The 19889-nt window shown below is 43.0% G+C and overlaps 1 protein-coding gene across 8 annotated transcripts in view; it reads left to right on the forward strand.

The window, feature by feature from the left end:
• RGS22 (regulator of G protein signaling 22) overlaps window positions 1-19889 on the forward strand; it is a 78615-nt gene that overhangs the window by 35706 nt on the left and 23020 nt on the right. For all 8 annotated transcript variants that reach the window (XM_069957344.1, XM_069957338.1, XM_069957339.1 and 5 more), the window contains 4 exons: window positions 2289-2411; window positions 6152-6253; window positions 15726-15920; window positions 17437-17529. In XM_069957344.1, coding sequence (XP_069813445.1) covers window positions 2289-2411; window positions 6152-6253; window positions 15726-15920; window positions 17437-17529 — 513 coding nt within the window. The remainder of the gene's footprint in view (window positions 1-2288; window positions 2412-6151; window positions 6254-15725; window positions 15921-17436; window positions 17530-19889) is intronic.

A 19889-nucleotide genomic window follows, 5' to 3' on the forward strand; every position in this document is an offset into this window, starting at 1 on the left:
GCCAGGGTGGGCGTGCCAGCCCGGGTCAGATCGGCGCTCATGATCCTTGCTGTGACTCCATACTTCACCGGCATATGCTGCTACTCTGGTCTCGTGCCATGGACTTGTCCCCTTGACAACTGTGCGGAGAAACTCTTCAATACAAACAGCAGTGTTAAACTCATGACCTCATAAGATTACTTGAACGTACTACAAATAAACCCTTTGCCAGTACAAATAATCCATCCCCAAGTAAAAAAAAAATAAAAAGATTCCATCAGTTTCTTAATCTGGATTTAGGTCTTCCAGGAAGAAAAAAATTTATTTACATTACAAATTTTTTTGTGCTAAGTATTTTCACCCAGAAGTTCATGGACGTCAGGGAGGTTAAGATTGTTTGCAGGTTTGCTTTTACTGCTAATATCTTCTGAGTGACTTCATTTTGTAGAAAATTAGAGTACACCCTGTAGAAAATAAACTTTAGGAGCGGGGGAAGTATCACATCACCACTTATTTTACATCAAGGACGACTAGCGCTAGAGGAAAAGTACAGCTATGGACACTTTTGAAATGTAGATTTTTATTCTTGCTTTATACTTTTTATGGTGGAAAAAGGTTACTCCATAGGTCTTTATTAAAAATTGTGTTGTCCAGGATAAAACAATTGACAGCCTATCCACAAGTTACGTTATGGGCCCTATTACACAGAGCGATATTCGCCCCAATTGGGCCGATTTGGCTGATTATCGCTCTATGTAATAGAGACAATGATCAGTCGATGATCATCAACTGATCATTGGTTTAGGTTTGGACCTTAAATTGTTGGGTGGCGACCACGCATCGCTACGTGTAATAGCAATGTGTGGCCGACGATTGCCCAAACACCTGATACCTCTTAGCCCTCCCGGTCTTCTCTCGGTCCCGACGGCTGCAGCGTCTGAGTGGCCTGTCAGCTGACAGGCCGCTCAGACGCTGCTGCCGCTGGGACCGGGAAGCTGCAGAGCACAGGAGAGAAGACCAGGAGCGGGGAGAGGTAAGGTAACAGGTGTTTGGGCAAGGACTGCATGGACATCACCAACAATATCCATGCAGCCCTTACTGCACGATTATCAGGCCGTCTAATAGGTCTAGTAAACAAGCGCCCATCTAGCAGATTGACGCTCGTTTACTAAATAATCTGGCAGAGAAATTTTTTTGTATCTCATGTCAAAAGTTTTGCTGGATCGAGGAGGACCCCCACTGATCACTGTAATGAGATGGGAGAAGCGTGAAACTAGGCACTTCACTCTCTGTTGTCTGCACTTGTTTTGCTGCTCTCTAGGGGAGTGAAGTGCTCAACCAAGCAATTCTCCCGCCACTATCTAGCAATCAGTGGAGGTTTGAACACCCTGGCCCTGACTGATCAAAAAGTTTGACATGTCAAACTTTTTTTTTTTAAAGTGACCGTAAGGCTTTAAATTGATTATATATATATGTGCATATGTGATTTAATGAGTTTTCCCTTTCTGATAAAAGAGTTCACTCATTAAGATGCCGATCTCAAGACATTTATTGGCCGGTACCCCTGGTGAATAGCCGTATATCTGTTAATAACATTTCCCTGCAGCACTAAATAAAGCATTACATACTCCTCATGGAAAGCTACCCATGTTATGAATGTACATGCCGAGTCCTCCAGAAACAGACATGCTTCTTGTAGCTATTCTTGTTTCCGGCTAATGGATGAGGGTCGTAAATAATGGATGAGGGTCATAATAAAGTGTTTGGCCCAAAATACACTGATAAATATGGTTAATTCTTGATTACAGTAACTAGACGTATACAAGGTCTCCCTGATCAGGCTTGGGCTGACTCTTGACTAGAGATGATCGAACTGTGGAAATTCTTAGGTTCTATAGAACTCGAACCTTGTTGAACTTTCCGCATTTGATTCCCAATGCCTTCCCGGTCCGTGGGGAAGGAGGAGACAGCCCGAGTACCGCATGGAATTCCGGAATACAGCCTATTACCTAGCCTATTACCTAGGCTGAATCCCCAAATTACAGAAGGTACCCGGGCTGTCTCCTCCATCCCCACAGACTGGGAAGGCATGGGAAATCAAATGCGGAAGGTTCAACAAGGTTCGAGTTGTATAGAACCTAAGAATTTCCGCTGTTCGATCATTTCTACTCTTGACATGACCTGGGAAAGCTGCCTAATAACAAGACTCAACCTAAATGAATACACTGTGTATTGTCATACATAACATTTAAAAAAAAAATTAAAAATTATTAAAATATAAAAATTCATGATGTACTGTATGGTTACAGAGCGCAGATACAGGATACAGTGTCCTGAAGAGTTCCAAGATGGAGGAAATGTTGCAAGCTTTGAATCTCGACTCGCGGGCTGGTTATTTCTTCACGACCTTCTGCGAGCAGTCAGGGAACAAGGTATGCTGCAGAGCCGAAAAGTGACTAACTTGTAATGAGGCATTAGGAAAATACAGAGCTGGTCGTACCATTACTGTACATGAGTGTCCTGGTCCAGAACACTGTGTTCCAGTATACAGAGACAGTTCTTAGATATATACCCAAGAGGATGATAAATCAGCAAAATGACAGGATACTCTTTGTTGTTCTGAATGTTGTGATCTAAGCCCTTGTACAATGTTATTTATCCGGTGTGACCTCTTTCTTATTTGTAATATTTTCCTTGTACTGTAGCGAGGTCCTTACGCAATATCTAACAATAGGTGCTATATTTTAGTCCCATAGTTAACTAAAATTATGATAATCTGTAATTTAAAAAATTCCCCCAGTAACCAGATATCAAATGTTTTTATTATGAAGAGAGGGTTAACCTTGTCAAGCGCCATAAGACTAGGTTCAACTCTGTGTAGGAGGCTCCATTTGGGAACAGTAGATGGAGCCAGCCAATGGAACCTGGTGGATCTCATTGACTTTTATGGGGTCTCTTGGCCATGGGCTTCAAAGCTCTCTGTGTTGTTTAAGGAAGTCTATTCCTCTTATTAGAACCCATCATTATAAAGCTAAGTTCACACATTTCTTTTTTAGGTAACGAACAGACGCTGATTGCAATGGAATCAGCGTCTGTTCTTTACTGCAGGGGTGGCATTGCATTGAAGTCAATGCAATGCTACCCGCTGTGTGCAGACATCATTATTTTAATGCCGTTCTTTAGAACGATGTTAAAATAATGTACCCGTTATTATTTTAGGACGCTGTCCACCGAACAGCGTCCAGAAAAAATAGCTGTTCACGCAATGTAAAGTTGGCCTGCGGCCGTACTTTACATTGAAGTGAATGGTCAATTCATTTGTGGGCACACCTGATTGTAAAAAAAGAGGTATCGGCTGCAGGAATGTGCTAAATGCAGGCTGGCAGTTTACAGCTGTTAAACATAATGTGATCATAGGCTAACACTATTTCTAGAATTAAAGTCCTGATCTATAAATTGTGCCCCCCTTCCTTAAAGGAGAAGTCCGGCGAAAATATTTATTAAAGTATTGTATTGCCCCCCAAAAGTTATACAAATCACTAATATACACTTATTACAGGAAATGCTTATAAAGTGCTTTTTTCCCTGCACTTATTACTGCATCAAGGCTTCACTTCCTGGATAACATGGTGATGTCACTTCCTGGATAACATGGTGATGTCACTTCCTGGATAACATGGTGATGTCACGACCTAACTCCCAGAGCTGTGCAGGCTGTGGCTGCTGGAGAGGATGATGGCAGAGGGACACTGAGGGACACAGGGCACTGGAAGGACACTGAGCATCCCCCTGCCATCATCCTCTCCAGAAGCCACAGCCCGCACAGCTCTGGGAGTCGGGTCGTGACATCACCATGTTATCCAGGAAGTGACATCACCATGTTATCCAGGAAGTGAAGCCTTGATGCAGTAGTAAGTGCAGGAAAAAAAACACTTTATGTAATTTTCCCTAAATAATTTGTATAACTTTTGGGGGGCAATTTCACCGGACTTCTCCTTTAATGGTGCCCTAGAAGTTTGTCTGTTTTACATACCATTTGAAGCCTTCCTTGTTTGCTATGTCTAAACTCAATCACACTAACCATGAAATCCAGTGACCCCATGATGACACAGCTGTCAGAGGAAAAAGTGATGATGAGCTGTTATAGAGAAACAGGCCAATTCACTCCTCCCACTGGAAACTGTAACTTTAGGCATTTGTAGTCTTTAGTATAAATCTTACTACTTCTTTAAAGGGGCCCTGTCAACAACATTTGACCCCTAAACAGAGCATAGATTTTCCAATAAAGCATCTATGAATTTGAGTATATGGTATGAACCCTCCCCCCACCGAATAACCACAATCTTTATTCTAAATGTCTCTTGTGCTATACGTAAATCAGGAAGAAGAGTCTGCTGGCTGAGTCCCTTTTCAAATTGTCACCCTTTGAAATGCTGCATTGTATACGTGATTTGTTTTTACTTTCAAAGACCCCCATACATTTTCAATAACATTCATGGAATGTGCCTAGACACCTTATATAGTCTAAGATCTATGGGCATCTTTACTCTATCCAAAAAAATTTTTTTATTTGTGAGACACATAGGACTTTTTTTTACTATTGAAAATTTGAATTGGTATTATTTAATAATCATGTGGATATTACCATCTAAGTACAACTTTTTTTTAGTGAAAGGTAAAAATTGGTGATGGAGGGTAATAATTTTATGACTGGGGTCAATCATAAAATTATTACCCTCCATCACCAATTTTTACCTTTTACTAAAGAAAAAAATTTACATTCTGCCTAAGCACCATGCAGAATTATTTTGTGACACACAGGGTATTATAAGTAGGTTAGGAGAAAATTTTTATTATTATTATTATTATTATTATTATTTTTTTTTTTTTCATTTTTATATATTTTTTTGTTTTTAATTGTTTATATTATTCTTTTACATTTCATATAGTTAAGGGGGTTATCCAGCATTAGAAAAACATGGCCACTTTCTTCCAGAGACAGCACCACTCTTGTCTCTAGTTCAGGTGGGGCTTGTTATTAGGCTCCATTCACTTCAATAGAACTAAGTTGTAAAACCTGCACCCACACTGGAGACAAAAGTCATGCTATCTTTTGAAGAAAGTGGCCATGGTTTTCTAACGCTGGATAACCTGCTTACACCAGGTACTGATGATGGTATTCAGGCCAGAAAGTGTAAGTTCCTGTCGATCCTGGACACTGCTGTGCTCCAGGTTCCGAGTATCCTGTAGGTATGTGGATGTCCCAGCAATGGTCCAGGTATCATCATTGGGACCTGATCTGTTCAAGTCCCAATGAGTTCACTCAGTCGAGAGGATGCAAGGCTAAACAGTGCTGTGCTGCTGGAATCAGGGGATCACTGCAATCTAGCAGCAAAGGGATGTGCAGTTTTGACCGTAATGTACAGCCTCTAAATTGGTCCCTGAGTCAGAACCTACATCAGAGACTGTTAGTTACAACCTATAAATGTACAGCAACTCTGCATACTGGCACACTGCTAGCTGTCATACATTCATGTTATGTGGTCTGGAAGGTAGTCTGGGATTAGAACAAGAGAAAAAATTGTCTGCTTTTTTTTTTAGGAAATAGCGCCATTCTGGCTGTGTGTGGTATTGCAGGTCATTACCATTCAAACCTTGCTCCAATACTATACAGAGCCTATAAACAAGAATTGTATTATTTTTGGAAAATAAAAAGTACTGTTTCTAATCCTTGGCAAACCTATGTCAAAGGGCAACTCCAGTGAAAAACTTTTTCTTTTAAATCAACTGGTGTCAAAAAGTGCCAGAGATTTGTAATTTACTTCTATAAAAAAAAATCTCCAGTCTTCCAGTACTTATCAGCTGCTGTATGTCCCACATTGCTATGTCCAAATCTATGACATACAGCAGCTGATAAGTAATAGAAGACTTTAGATTTTTAAATAAATTACAAATCTCTGGCACTTTCAGACACCAGTTGATTTGAAAGAATTTTTTTTTTTCTGTTGGAGTGGAGTTACCCTTTAAATTTATCAAAACAAAAGACAAAGGAAGTGATAAAATGTTGGTTTCCCCCCTTCTGGATTGCTGTACATACCACAGTAACCACCACATGGACTGTTTTCCTTGTGATATCTCAATAGATAACAATGGTCTAATTCTTTTATTTCAGCTGTGGGAGAATGGGGTCCACTTCTGGTTTGATCTACAGTCCTATCATCACTTGTTCTACCAAGAGACTCTACAACCTTTTAAACTGCGCAGGCAGTCCCAAGTAAGTGGTAAATCTCAGGAACGAGATGTTATGTGCCGAGTAACAGATTGCACGATGTTCTTCATATTTTGTAAATTCTTAGGAATTCTGCTTAGGGAATATTGTCTGTGTTAGTGAGATGGACCCTTGTTTGAACCCAAAACATATGATGTACACCCCTATCAAATCTCCTGAATCTCTTTACAGGATTACTAGAATTCCAGCTTGTGCTTTTAATCGCAAATCATCAAAAATATCAGCATCCAAAGAGCTTAAAGAAACTGTAACTGGTCTTTTATTAAAACTATTGGGTATAGAATATTATTCTGAGAATGGTGACGACCTACAGGTTGAATTAAAAAAAAAAAAAATCTATATTGGAATAGGTCAACATCTCTAGGTGGCGAAAGCCAGAGTTTCAGAATAAACCCAATATTTGGCCCCTAAAATTTTGCATTAAGGGAAATTACTCTGAATATATATTATACCTGACATCTTTGTGTATCACGATGTGGTACCAAACCATTCCTTTATCTGTATCCCTTCCACTTACTCACTACTGGCAATATGAAGAATGACCATACCAGTCCCCGTTACCGTTAGCCAACAAGATAAATGCTTTCCATACTTTCCTTTATATTCAATACTACTTAGGCCTCATTGACATGTTCAGTGATTTTTCTGTGCCGCAAAACCATGCGCTACTTTTTTCTCCGTAGTTAATCATCTATTTGTATACATAATTGCATCCGTTTCCGTAAAATGTGAATAGTACTATTTTGCATAGATTTGATCTGTGTTTTTTACGGACGTCACCGATGTGACATCCTTGACGTCTGTAAAAATACAGATCCCATAGACTTCTTTTGGTAATCTGTACCACAATCGCAATCCGCACTAGAACATGTCCTTTTTTTTTTTTATGGAACGTATTACGGATCAAAATTAGCATGGACTGTGTGAATAGCGCAATATAAAACAAAGAGGAACCGTGGTTACGGTTCCGCAATTATGGACAACTTTACTGGACATGTGAATAAGGCCTTAGGGTTCGCTAGGCCTTATGGGGTCGCTGCTTTTCTGGTCACATGTAAAATATGTATATGATGTAATAGCGGGAGAGTGAAAAGCAAATGTTGGAAAGATCAGAACAACCTACTGTGTAGCTTGCCAAAAAATATTATATCTTTAGAGCCAGTCTTTTCAATTATAATAAGCCGTGCATACTTTGGCATCATTTTTTTTTTTAAACATATCATGAAAGTTAGTGAACCTTGACACTTTCTTTATTACATCACTGAATAACATTACATAAAAAATGGGCTGTTTATATGAGAGTTTTATGGCGAGAATTAAAATATATCCCGAAATAAAGTTCTCCTCCAAATGCAAAGCAAAGTTCTGTACATTTTAACAGGAACTATGGTTGGTGCTGTTAGGCTAGGAGCACACCATGACTTGGCATCCTGGTAAATTGTCAGATTTTTTTTGCAGTAAGTGACAGTTGGATTTTGAAAGATGAACCATCTTTTTTTTTTTTTAACAGATCCATTGGTTTTAGTTTTTATCTGTCTCTGTTTTTAAACTGGACCTTCTTTTAAAAAATGTGTCCTTTTTAGGCTAAATTCACACACACACCGCAGATTTCACACTGTGAGTTCGCAACGATATCCGCTGCAGATACCAAACTGTCATTTTCAATGAGATTACATACTCGCAGCGGGATTGTCATCCCGCTATGAGTAGGTAAGTGTCGCCCCCCCTTAACCCCCCACCGCCCTGTGCATACACTACCTGGTCCATGCTCCGGCTGCATTGAAGCATGAAATCAGCTGCGGATAGTGTATGCGTGAATCTAGCCTTAACGGACAACTCCGGTAAAAATCTTTTTTCCAGTAATTGAAACACATTACAAAGTTATAGAACTTTGTAATATGCTTCAAACACCTATCTTTTCCCCCCTCAACCCCCCCACCAGGAAGTGAAGTAAACTCATTCTTACCTAATGACTGTGGACCCCAGGCTGTTCTGTGGAAGCCTTTTTGTGACAATGACATAATTAAGAGGGAGGCAGGTCTAAGCCCTCCCTTTGTCAGATGACACAGGTTGCTCAGCTCTGATTGGCTGAGGAAGATGTAAACCATCTAACAGTTTTAAAGAGTCAGTTAGACATCACAGGAGACAAAGTGCATCATGGGAAAGCCCAAACCAGGAAGTGAAGAAAAAAAATACAAAGAGCGGGAAATTCAAATGGAGACAGACTCAAGAGGGATGGTAAATGTGAAAACTATGTTTAAAATTGATTGATTTTTTTCTTTTATCAGCGCCAGAGTTGTACTTTAATAGGTGTTAAATGGACACTGTCTCTTTAAAATCTTTTGACATGACAAGGCCAAAAGTTTTGTTCATGGTCTGGGTATTCCGACTTCCACCGATTGCTAGACAGATTGGGCTTCTCTGCAGGGCATGGTCTCCATAGACTTCGATGGTCCCCTGAAGCAAATCACAAAAGGCAGTGAGTATAGTGGTGCACGGCAAAGCGGGGAGGAGGCTTGGCCCCCGTGGCTCCTGATTTATCATGATTGAAACAGGTGTAAATCATGGCAGAAATCTACACTTGATACGCATTGCGGGATTTACTTAGAGGTGCCAGAGTGAATGGAGGCTGGTCTTTATTTAAGACCAGCATATGATTATGCCAAAATATATCAGCCAAAATTAAAGGGATACTCCGGAGACTCAAGAAAAAAATGTCTTTGATAATACATTGCTTTAATAAAGTTAAATTACTTTGTAATGTAACATTACTTTTTTTTTTTTAAATGTATAGTTTTTAATGTACATATACACTTACCGTACATTTAGTGGCTGAAGTAAGGGGCGACACGTGTCCCTCTGTTGCCACTGCAATCACTGCTAACTGTGCAGAGTCCGGCGGACACATCTTTTCGGGCAGCCCCCCCCCCCATGTACTGTATATAGGAATATACAGTACATGGGGGAAAGGGACCATGCTCTGTATAGTGCTGTGAGGCAGTGCTAGATAAAAGCACAGGATCAGGAATAACAGAGCTTAGAGACCTACAGTTCCCAACACTAACGTTGGTGGCAGCAGATTCCACCTTTCATTTTCCAAAGCGTCTGTGAGGAATGAAAGGTGGAATCTGATTGGCTGCTAGGGGCAACTAAGAAAATTCTACTTTACACCGGTTTGATAAATCTGTGTGAACAACTAAAAAATAACAACCACTGTTTGCAAAAGACGGCTGAAATAATTGTCATGATCATCATTTTGATGTCCGTGCAGACAGCGTCTGTCATTTTATACATTGTGCGCATTTGACGTCCGTCATTCCATTTACTTCAATGCATTGGATTGAAGTTAATTAAATTGTGGCAGAAACTGACTTATTTTTAAACAGAAAAAGCGGACGCCTTTTCGCTTTTTTTTTTTTTTTTTTAAACGTAGTGTGAACATAGCCTAAGAGTGGTATAAGTATGAAAAATACATAAGGAAAATAAAAGAATCTTTACCCAATTGTAAGAAGCGACATGAAACGTTCAGCTCATTCCTCTCTCCGGCCTCTGGGTGACAGCAGATCTCTATACTGCACAGGACTAAGTCACTGGACATCATTATACATGGTGTGACCTCTAAAACAAATACAGAAATCCTGAACAGACCTCATGGCATGGCGCACACATGAGAATGTTCACAGACAGATCAGCCCATTGGCCTGGATATTTACTTTTGTTCTGTAGATAGCTTTTTAAGCCCTTTGCAAATACAAGATTTGTTTTAATTGGAACCAGAACGAGCGTTAATCTGATTCCTCACCAAAGCGGCTGCAAGCTAAGCGTTCACAATATCTGCGCTCGCCTCTGGCATAACACGGTGTCATGACTGATTTCTGTGAGAAATAATAATTACAATGGCTTTATATATCACAGGCACGTTACCAGTCTTCCTTCCAGGCCCCAGAACACAAGTCTGCAGAGATGTTCTGGAAACGGTTCCAGTTTCATTGATTTTGTGACTTTTGACACATTTTTCGATTTTCTGCCCATCGTTGTATGGAAAGTATATATAATTTTTTGGAATATTACCAGTAGCTGAAGGTTAAGCTACACTAACATAGTCACGTCAGGAAACATCCTGTGAAACACCTGTTCCCGGTGTAACAGGCCAGAGTATACCCCCAGCCCAGACCATACCCCGGGTTAAAATGGCCTAGGCTAGATTATACCCCGGATGTATTTTGACCTAGGCTATTTTATACCCCGGGGTATATTTCGGCCTAGGCCAATTCATACCCCCTTTAGGCCATTTTATACTCCCATGAAATCAGTATCATTGAGTGATATACACAAGAAATACTTAATTTTTTTTTACGTTTTATTGGGGATTCGGCTTTGTCTGCTGAGTTAAGTGAGAAGCTACTGATGTAAATCTTAAAAATCTAAACACATAGGAGGAGATTTATCAAACATGTGGGGAGATTTATCAAACATGGTGTAAAGTGAGACTGGCTCAGTTGCCCCTAGCAACCAATCAGATTCCACCTTTCATTCCTCACAGACTCTTTGGAAAATGAAAGGTAGAATCTGATTGGTTTCTAGGCGCAACTGAGCCAGTTTCACTTTACACCATGTTTGATAAATCTCCCCCATGGTGTTAAGTGAAACTGGCTCAGTCGCCCCTAGCAACCAATCAGATTCCACCTTTCATTTTCCAAAGAGTCTGTGAGGAATGAAAGGTGGAATCTGATTGGTTGCCTCCCCCATAGGCCCCATTCAGACTGAGCAAGAACGCTGGAATTCCGCGGCAGAGCGCTCCGCCGCGAAATCCCGAATTGCTCAGTGTCTCACTGTGAGTGAAGGACTGAAGGCGTCCGCTTCCTCCCCTCTCCGCTCAAAGAAATGACATGTCTTTGAGCGGAGAGTGGCAGCAGCGGAGGAGCGTGCACCCTCTCCTTCACTCAAAGCAGCACATTGAGCACAGCGGGATTCCGCAGCGGAGCGCTCCTCCGTGGAATTCCAACATTCTTGCTCAGTGTGAACGGGGCCATAGAGGACATTTATCATTATTGGGTTTTTTTGGCTAATAAGTAGATTTTGTGCACTTCATAAATACCTGTCCAAGACTTATTAAGGGTTTTGCGCTATTTTACATCAGTTTTCAATGCCTGCACCTTTTTTCAATGTATGCAAGGGGGAGGGGGGTTATTCTATTAACTAGTTTTCATTAGATTTGTCAAGTGCAAATTTTCATTTTTTTTGCGCAAAATCCTACCCTAGCATAGCTTTGTAGCCAAGCTGTTTTAGACTGGGTTCACACTGTATTATTGCAGTTCATTTTTTCCTATTAGTTTCTTGCAAAATGGATGAGAAAAAAGGAAGCATTTGTGTGCCTCCATTTTGATCATTTTTTCTATCAATCAGTTTTTCCATTCCATAATAAAAAAAACTGATAAAAATGCATCCTTTCTTTTAGCATACACAAATGCTGTGGTTGACCGCATTTTTGTGTACACTAAAAAAAGATGCGTTTTGATCTGTTTTTCAATCCATTTTTTTTTGTTATTGCAAAAAAGGATGAAAAAAAAAACTGCATTTTTGTGTACACTAAAAAAAGATGCGTTTTGATCCGTTTTTCAATCCATTTTTTTTGTTATTGCAAAAAAGGATGAAAAAAAAAACTGAATGCAAAAAACGCATAAATTGTGCAATAAATTTTGCAAGATGTATCAAGGCACTTGCCTCTAATGATGATTTTTACACAACCGGGAGTTGTAGTCTGTGAGTGGACAACACTTTAATAAATCACTGTGTGCAGAGTCTCCTTGTGGCTGCAATCTGTGAGTGACAACCATCAGCCCTGAAGGTCCAGCAATACATTTGTCTACACTGTACTACAACTCCCAGCATATCCTGAGGGCTGCAGACTGCAGGCTCAGTACATGCTGGGAGTTGTAGTGCTTGCAGCTGTTGTAGTTGGTTCCTATACACTGGATGCTTTGTGGCATATAAGAATACATAGATCTGTGGGGGCTCAGTGTAGGGAAGTGACCCCAGAACAGCACTGATAGGGGATAGAAAAAAAACATCTAACCCCCCTTACCATATAAGTGCTGTTTTGGGGTCACTTCCCTACACTGAGCCCCCACAGATCTATGTATTCTTATATGACACAAAGCATTCAGTGTATAATGCACCTAGGACCCAACTACAACAGCTGCAGGCACTACAACCCCCAGCATCTACTGACAGTCTGGGGGTGGCAGGGGGAAGTTGGGGGTGGCAGGGGGAACAGCTGGGGTGGCAGGGGAGAAGCTCGGGGGCAGGGGGAGCATCTGGAGGGGGCAGGGGAGAAGCTGGGCGGCAGGGGAGAAGCTGGGGGGGCAAGGGAGAAGCTGGGGGGGGCAAGGGAGAAGCTGGGGGGGCAGGGGAGAAGCTAAGGGGGCAGAGGGAGAAGCTGGGGGGCAGGGAGAGCAGCTGGGGGTGCTGGGGGAGAACCGGGGGGGCAGGGAGAGCAGATGGGGGGGGGGTGCAGGGGGAGCAGATGTGGACAGGGGGAGAAGCTGGGGGGGGGGCTGGGAGAGCAGCTGGGGGTGTGTGGGGGGAGAAGCTAGGGAGGCTGGAAGAGCAGCTGGGGGGGTGCAGGGGGAGAAGCTGGGGGGGCAGAGGGAGCAGATGGGGGCACGGAGAGTAGCTGGGGGGGAGTGCAGGGGGAGAGGCTGGGGAAAAGAAGGAGCAGCCGGGGAGCATCTGAGAGGCAGGCTGGGCAGGTCCCCTCCCATGCTGCTTCAGGGCCGGTCGTGCTGAGCTTCCAGCACACACTGCCTCTATTACAAGCCGGAAGCTCATAGGTGCAGCCCCGCGGTAGAGGCAGTGTGTGCCGGAAACTCAGCACGACCAGCCCCGAAGCTGAACAACGCCCCCATCACATCACAGGGGACGTGTTCTCTGATCAGAGTTCTTCCTTTTTCATCTTCTGCATCTGCCCTGGGCCATTATGAGAACTTCTCCGAGCCACGAATCCACAGAATCTGCCAGACAGACATATTAGACTCCTCACTCTGGCACCATCCTCATCTTTATACAAACTGCACATCTGTATTGGCCCCTTTACATCCTCGTATAGTGGGTACGCTGACTCTATGTGACCCCCTTATAGTATAAGCCCCCCCTCTGAGTAGACCACTATAGTACATGCATCGCTCTGTGCATGCCCTATTGTATATGCCCCCCGTGTAATCCCCCTTATAGATGCCCCCTTTTCTAGTCCCCCCATGCTCCCTGTGTAGTCCAGTCTCCCCTTACAAAAGCCCCCTGTGTAGTCGCCCCTTATAGATGTCCCCTGTGTAGTCACCCCTTATAGAAGCCCCCTGTGTAGTCACCCCTTATAGAATCCCCCTGTGTAGTCACTCCTTATAGATGCCCCCTGTGTAGTCTCCCCTTATAGAAGCCCCCTGTGTAGTCCAGTCTCCCCTTATAGAAGCCCCCTGTGTAGTCCCCCCTTATAGAAGCCCCTGGGTAGTCTCCCCTTATAGAAGCCCCCTGTGTAGTCACCCCTTATAGAAGCCCCCCTGTGTATTTCCCCTTATAAAAGCCCCCTGTGTATCCCCCCTTATAGAAGCCCCCTGTTTATTCCCCTTATAGAAGCCCCCTGTGTAGTCTCCCTTATAGAAGCCCCCTGTGTAGTTTCCCCTTATAGAATCCCCCTGTGTAGTCTCCCTTTATAGAAGCCCCCTGGGTATTCCCCCTTATAGAAGCCCCCTGTGTATTCCCCCTTATAGAAGCCCCCTGTGTATTCCCCCTTATAGAAGCCCCCTGTGTAGTCTCCCCTTATAGAAGCCCCCTGTGTAGTCTCCCCTTATAGAAGCCCCCTGTGTAGTATCCCCTTATAGAAGCCCCCTGTGTAGTCTCCCTTTATAGAAGCCCTCTGTGTAGTATCCCCTTATAGAAGCCCCCTGTGTAGTCTCCCTTTATAGAAGCCCCCTGTGTAGTCTCCCCTTATAGAAGCCCCCTGTGTAGTCTTCCTTTATAGAAGCCCCCTGTGTAGTCTCCCTTTATAGAAGCCCCCTGTGTAGTCTCCCCTTATAGAAGACCCCTGTGTAGTCTCCCTTTATAGAAGCCCCCTGTATATCCCCCCTTTATAGAAGCCCCCTGTGTAGTCTTCCTTTATAGAAACCCCTTGTGTATTCCCCCTTATAGAAGCCCCCTGTGTATTCCCCCTTATAGATGCCCACAGTGTAGTCACCCCTTATAGATGCCCCCAGTGTAGCCACTCTTTATAGATGCCCCTAGTGTAGTCACCCCTTATAGAAGCCCCCTGTGTATTCCCCCTTATAGAAGCCCCCTGTGTATTCCCCCTTATAGAAGCCCCCTGTGTATTCCCCCTTATAAAAGCCCCTTGTGTATTCCCCCTTATAGAAGCCCCCTGTGTATTCTCCCTTATAGAAGCCTCCTGTGTATTCCCCCTTATAGAAGCCCCCTGTGTATTCCCCCTTATAGATGCCCCCAGTGTAGTCACCCCTTATAGATGCCCCCAGTGTAGCCACTCTTTATAGATGCCCCTAGTGTAGTCACCCCTTATAGAAGCCCCCTCTGTATTCCCCCTTATAGAAGCCCCCTGTGTATCCCCCCTTATAGAAGCCCCCTGTGGAGTCTCCCCTTATAGATGCCCCCAGTTCAAAGCAGATTAGAAAAAAAACAAAAACCTACTCACCTAACACGCTCCTCCGTCGGCTGTCTTCTCCTCTTCTTCCTCGGCTGGTGAGCGGCTCCCTGGGGGTGTCCCCGGGATTCCCAGGCAGTGCACACACCAGGGAGCTCTGTGTGCGCTGGGGCTAGTACTTCCGGCACAGGCAGCGTCTCCAGACCCGGAAGTGCTCCCGCCCCCCGGCACACACAGAGCTCCCTAGTATGGGCACCGACCGGGAATCTCGCGGTCACAAGATTGGGTGATATGACGGGACGGGGTGGGGGGGGGGGTGCTGGGGGGTGGCGTAGCATCTGCAATGTTGCCCAGCCACAGTAAAGAAAGGATTTGGGAGATCATCAGCTTGAAGGGTTAGAAAAGAAAAGTACATTTAAAAAATGCCACATTTGTTGTCTACTGTACTGTACATTGCACCAGATACCTGGTATGCATCTGATTTTACCAACTTTGCCTAGTGCAAAAACCCCTTTAAGAGCAGTCTGTTTTTTATTTACAATGGTACATCGGTCTAATGTCAGCCTTGGCCATGAACAGACATAGTCAACTTGTCGATTAAGCCTGTGCAGAACTACAAGCCTCATGGTTGCCAGCCTTGCAGAACCACAGGTTCCACACATCTGTTCTAAAACTTGAGTTTTCCCACAAAAGTAAGTGTTCAGGCTGGGTACATCAAGCATCTATTTGTTGTCAAGTTCTTTCAGTGAAATTCAAATCCCACATTAAAGTCACAAAATGATTTATTGACTGGAGTTTGGTTCTCTCCTCCAGCTCATTTTTGGCACTTACCTTGCTCCTTCAGCTTCCATGGACATTGGTGTTGAGCAGACCATACGGAGAGAGATTTACCAGAAACTCGATCCACCTTTTGAGGATTTATTTGACTCAGCTGAAGAATACGTCCTCACGACTCTACTCTCCGCCTGGAAACAGATGACTGAATTGGACAGACAGGCCTATGGGAAAGTATGTATTTTAACCTGCGTGTCCTTTGGATGTGGGCTAAATATCAACATAGAAAATGTGCAGTACCGTGGGAAGTCAATGGAAGAGCAGCGGTCTAAACCTCAAACAAGATCAACCACTTTCATACAGAGTTCACTTTAATAACCACAATATGGTTCAACACCTGAACTCCTCTCCAGTTCTACAGAACCAAACTTAGTAGCTATCTCGATGTATGGTACTGTGTCTGTTATATTGATGGCAAAATGTGGCCATTTTATGATACTTATATCCAGTATACTAAAAGTTGCCCCTTATCTGCATCTAAAAAGCTTCTAGAGGGGTCAGCAACACTGGTTCATCTGTAGTTATTAAAGATGAGCGAACCTCAAGCACACTCAGGTTTTTCCAAACTCGAGCATGATTATTGTTGGCTGAAGAAGTTGGATGCAGCCCTAGGGAGTCCTGGAAAACATAGATACAGTCCATGGCCATGTGCACACTATGTATAACACCGGCCGTTCTATGACCCGACCAGGCCGGTGTTTGAGAAGATCATCCCGCCCGGTACTGCAGGATGATCTTTACTTCTGATTAATTGGGATGAAGGCACATTCATGTGTGCCCGCATCCCAATTCACCGCTGCACACAATGAAGCGTGCGGCTGGAGCCAAGCGCTCCATTGTGTGCACTGACAGGTCTTCTGCGGCCGCTATTCAATGAAATTTTTGCGGCCGCTAGCTATTCCGGACGGAGTGTATACTGTATACTGCGGCTGGGAATCTCTCTAGCTACAGCACAATTTAAGTTAAGTATTAATCACAGCCGTTGTTGCAAATCGGTAAGAATTAGAGATGAGCGAACCTGAAGCATGCTCGAGTCCATCCGAACCCGGACTTTCGGCATTTGATTAGCGGTGGCTGCTGAAGATGGATAAAGCCCTAAGGCTATGTGGAAATCATGGATATAGTCATTGGCTGTATCCATGTTTTCCAGACAGCCTTAGAGCTTTATCCAAGTTCAGCAGCCCCAGCTAATCAAATACCGAACGCTCGGGTTTGGATGGACTCGAACCCGAACCCGGTTCGCTCATCTCTAGTAATAATTGATTAAAACTTAACTTACGTTGTGTGAACAGGGCCTAAGGCTGTATCCATGTTTTCCAGGCAGCCTTAGGGCTGCATCCAACTTCTTCAGTCACTGCTAATCAAATGCTACATGCTTGGGTTCGGATGAACCTGAGCGCACTCAAGGTTCGCTCACCTCTAATAATAATATATAGACCTTTTGTCTCTTTATTATAATCAGAATTACTATTTGGTACAGTCAGCTGCTCGGCATCACATCCCACAATACTTACAGTAAAATAGCTGCTGTTAGCAGAGCGATGACAGATTTATCATTATAAACACATCAGGATTTCTTTGTCACAACAACGGACAGATGGTCTTCACATCCGTTTGTCAGTGTAACCCCTGCACTGGCAGAGAAGGTCGGCAGCATTTCTTCTTTGCTTTGTTTTATTCCTTTTATTAGGTAGAGCTGGTTGAAGAATCACGACAGCTGGAGTCAGCTAACTATCGAAAGCTACAGGCTTTGCAACGGGAGAAGGCGTCCAAGAAAGATGAGGTAAGATAATAGCTTTACCGCATTAGTTTGGAGCAATGTTCTCCAAGTTTTTACATGTCAAAGGCGAAATATGTAAATTTTGGTTAAATTGTTGTTATTGTTATTATTTATGCTTAAAAGCCCTTAATTCCAAGGCACTATGGAAGCGATACGGGGTAACAAGCAGAACATTACAAAATTAAAACACATTACACAAATAAGGTAAATGGCAGACTGGTACATGGGAATGGACGACCCTGCCCGCGAGGGCTTACACTCTACAATGTAAGGGGAGGGAGACAGGAGGTAAAGGGCCAGTCAAAGTATGATGCAGAATTATTATAGGTTGTAGCCTAGTTTAATGGTGATGGGTATTTTTGAAGGTCTTGATAGTGGGTGAGAGGCGCATGTGTCACAGTTCTAGAGTATGGGGAAGGCTCGAGCAAAATCTTGGAGGCGGTTGTGTGAGGTACGAACAAGGGGAGCACAAACGGAGGTCGTCGAAGGATCAAAGGTGTTTGAGGGACAGTAGCGGGATATCAGGTCAGACATATATGGAGGGGTTAGGGATTGTGGATGACCTTGTATGTTGCGGTCAACAATTTAAATAAATTTGCTAGGCAAAGGGGAGCCAGTGAAGGGATTGGCGGGGGGAGAGGTAGAGCGAGCTGGAAAGGTCCGCTCTTAGAGTCTATAAAAGACATTAATCAGTCGTCCTCAGTATGCTGCAAATTCCTATATTCATTATAGCGGGTAGATATATATGTGGTTTATCTGAAATCAAACAGGAAAACTTTACTAGAACTAAAATTACTTTACTATAATTCTTAGAAAATAGACCAGACACTGTAATAATGTGCCAGACTTAGCAAAGTGGCTCAGGTTGCATGATTTATTTACTTTACCTTCGACTGAAGACGTTTTCCAGATAATTATTTTATCTTTAAAAGAGCTCAGGATAGAATAAAAAAAATGTACTCACCTTCTGCCCATCCTCATTACTCAGTCCCACATTCGCCCTGAGACATAAGATCCCTTAGATAAGACCCTGATCACTAACTGCGGTGGGTCAGTGATGTGGCCAGTGATAAGCTGACCATGTAAACCATAAGCAATCAGAAGAGGGGGCTGCCATGGCGTGTACTGCAATGGCAGGGAATCAGCAGCAGGTGAGTACATTTTCCTAAAATTTTCACCCTGAGCACTTTTAAAGATACAAATGACTATCCAGAAAACCCTTTAAATTTGTGACTTATCTTGTTTATCCAAAAATGGCTTATTTTATATAGAAGCAAATAGAGTTTTTTTTCTCTTGGATCCATACAGAACCAGAGAGAACAATATGGTAAAATATCAGTTTGGTAATTAATAGCAAATGTTAGTGGCCTGATCGCTATATAATACGTCCATTTGCAGTCCAGTCTGCGTTATTTCAGCGTACATAAGTGAACAAACATAAATTTACACGTTGATGAAGTTGACTTTGCAAAATTTCCAAGAAACGTCATTAAAGTAATCTCCCAAATCCTATGTCAGGATTGACTGACTCCAGACAAACTCACAGCAGGGACCGTGCCACAATGTATAATCCTTTCTTATACAATCAGATTAGATATTCCAAGTCAAATGATTAATAGGCGGAACAAAACATAATTTATCATCATTTCCCACTTTAGGGCATGTCAGGTTTAAATACATATGGTGTGAACAGAGCTTGAGCTCCCATAGAAACATTCAAGTCTTAATGTCATTAATACATAACATAATCTGTAACTTTATCTTGTTGTCAGCAGCGAAATGTTGACTGCCAAGACCTCCCGATTACTACAACACATATAATATAAATCATAGTGATGGATTGTGGGTCTCGATATTGTTGTACTATACACAATCAGCTTTTACTGAACAGATGTCCATTTGCTGCAGTGCAGTATGGGTACGATCCTTTATCGTTTATATAGGATGGTCGTATAGAGGGAACCCGTCATGTTTGCTCATCAATGATGGACATATATGAGAAGAGGGCACGCCAAAGATCAAATGGGTTCCCTATATGGTGCCTGTCACCTAGGACAAGCTTTGGTGCTTCTTTCCTTCCCATCCTCACAGTGTCCCATGGGCAAACTACTCACCTCCATGTTTGCTAACAATGAAGTTACTTTAGTGAGACTCCTAGACAGGTTCTCAATAAAGGTGAGTAAGTCAATTAGTACGAATTTCACCAACACCAAAGTCTAACTTTTTTGTGTTTTGTACCTGTGCATGCACACTGGGTGATCCGGAGGTAAACGGTGATGCTGTATGCATCGCAGCCTCCAATCCATACTTTACATGGGCCGCGCACTCTGCATCCGACTTATTGGTTTAAGCCGCCAACTTGG

The sequence above is a fragment of the Dendropsophus ebraccatus genome, chromosome 2 (genome assembly GCF_027789765.1).
Source record: "Dendropsophus ebraccatus isolate aDenEbr1 chromosome 2, aDenEbr1.pat, whole genome shotgun sequence".
NCBI classification, from domain to species: Eukaryota; Metazoa; Chordata; class Amphibia; order Anura; family Hylidae; genus Dendropsophus; species Dendropsophus ebraccatus.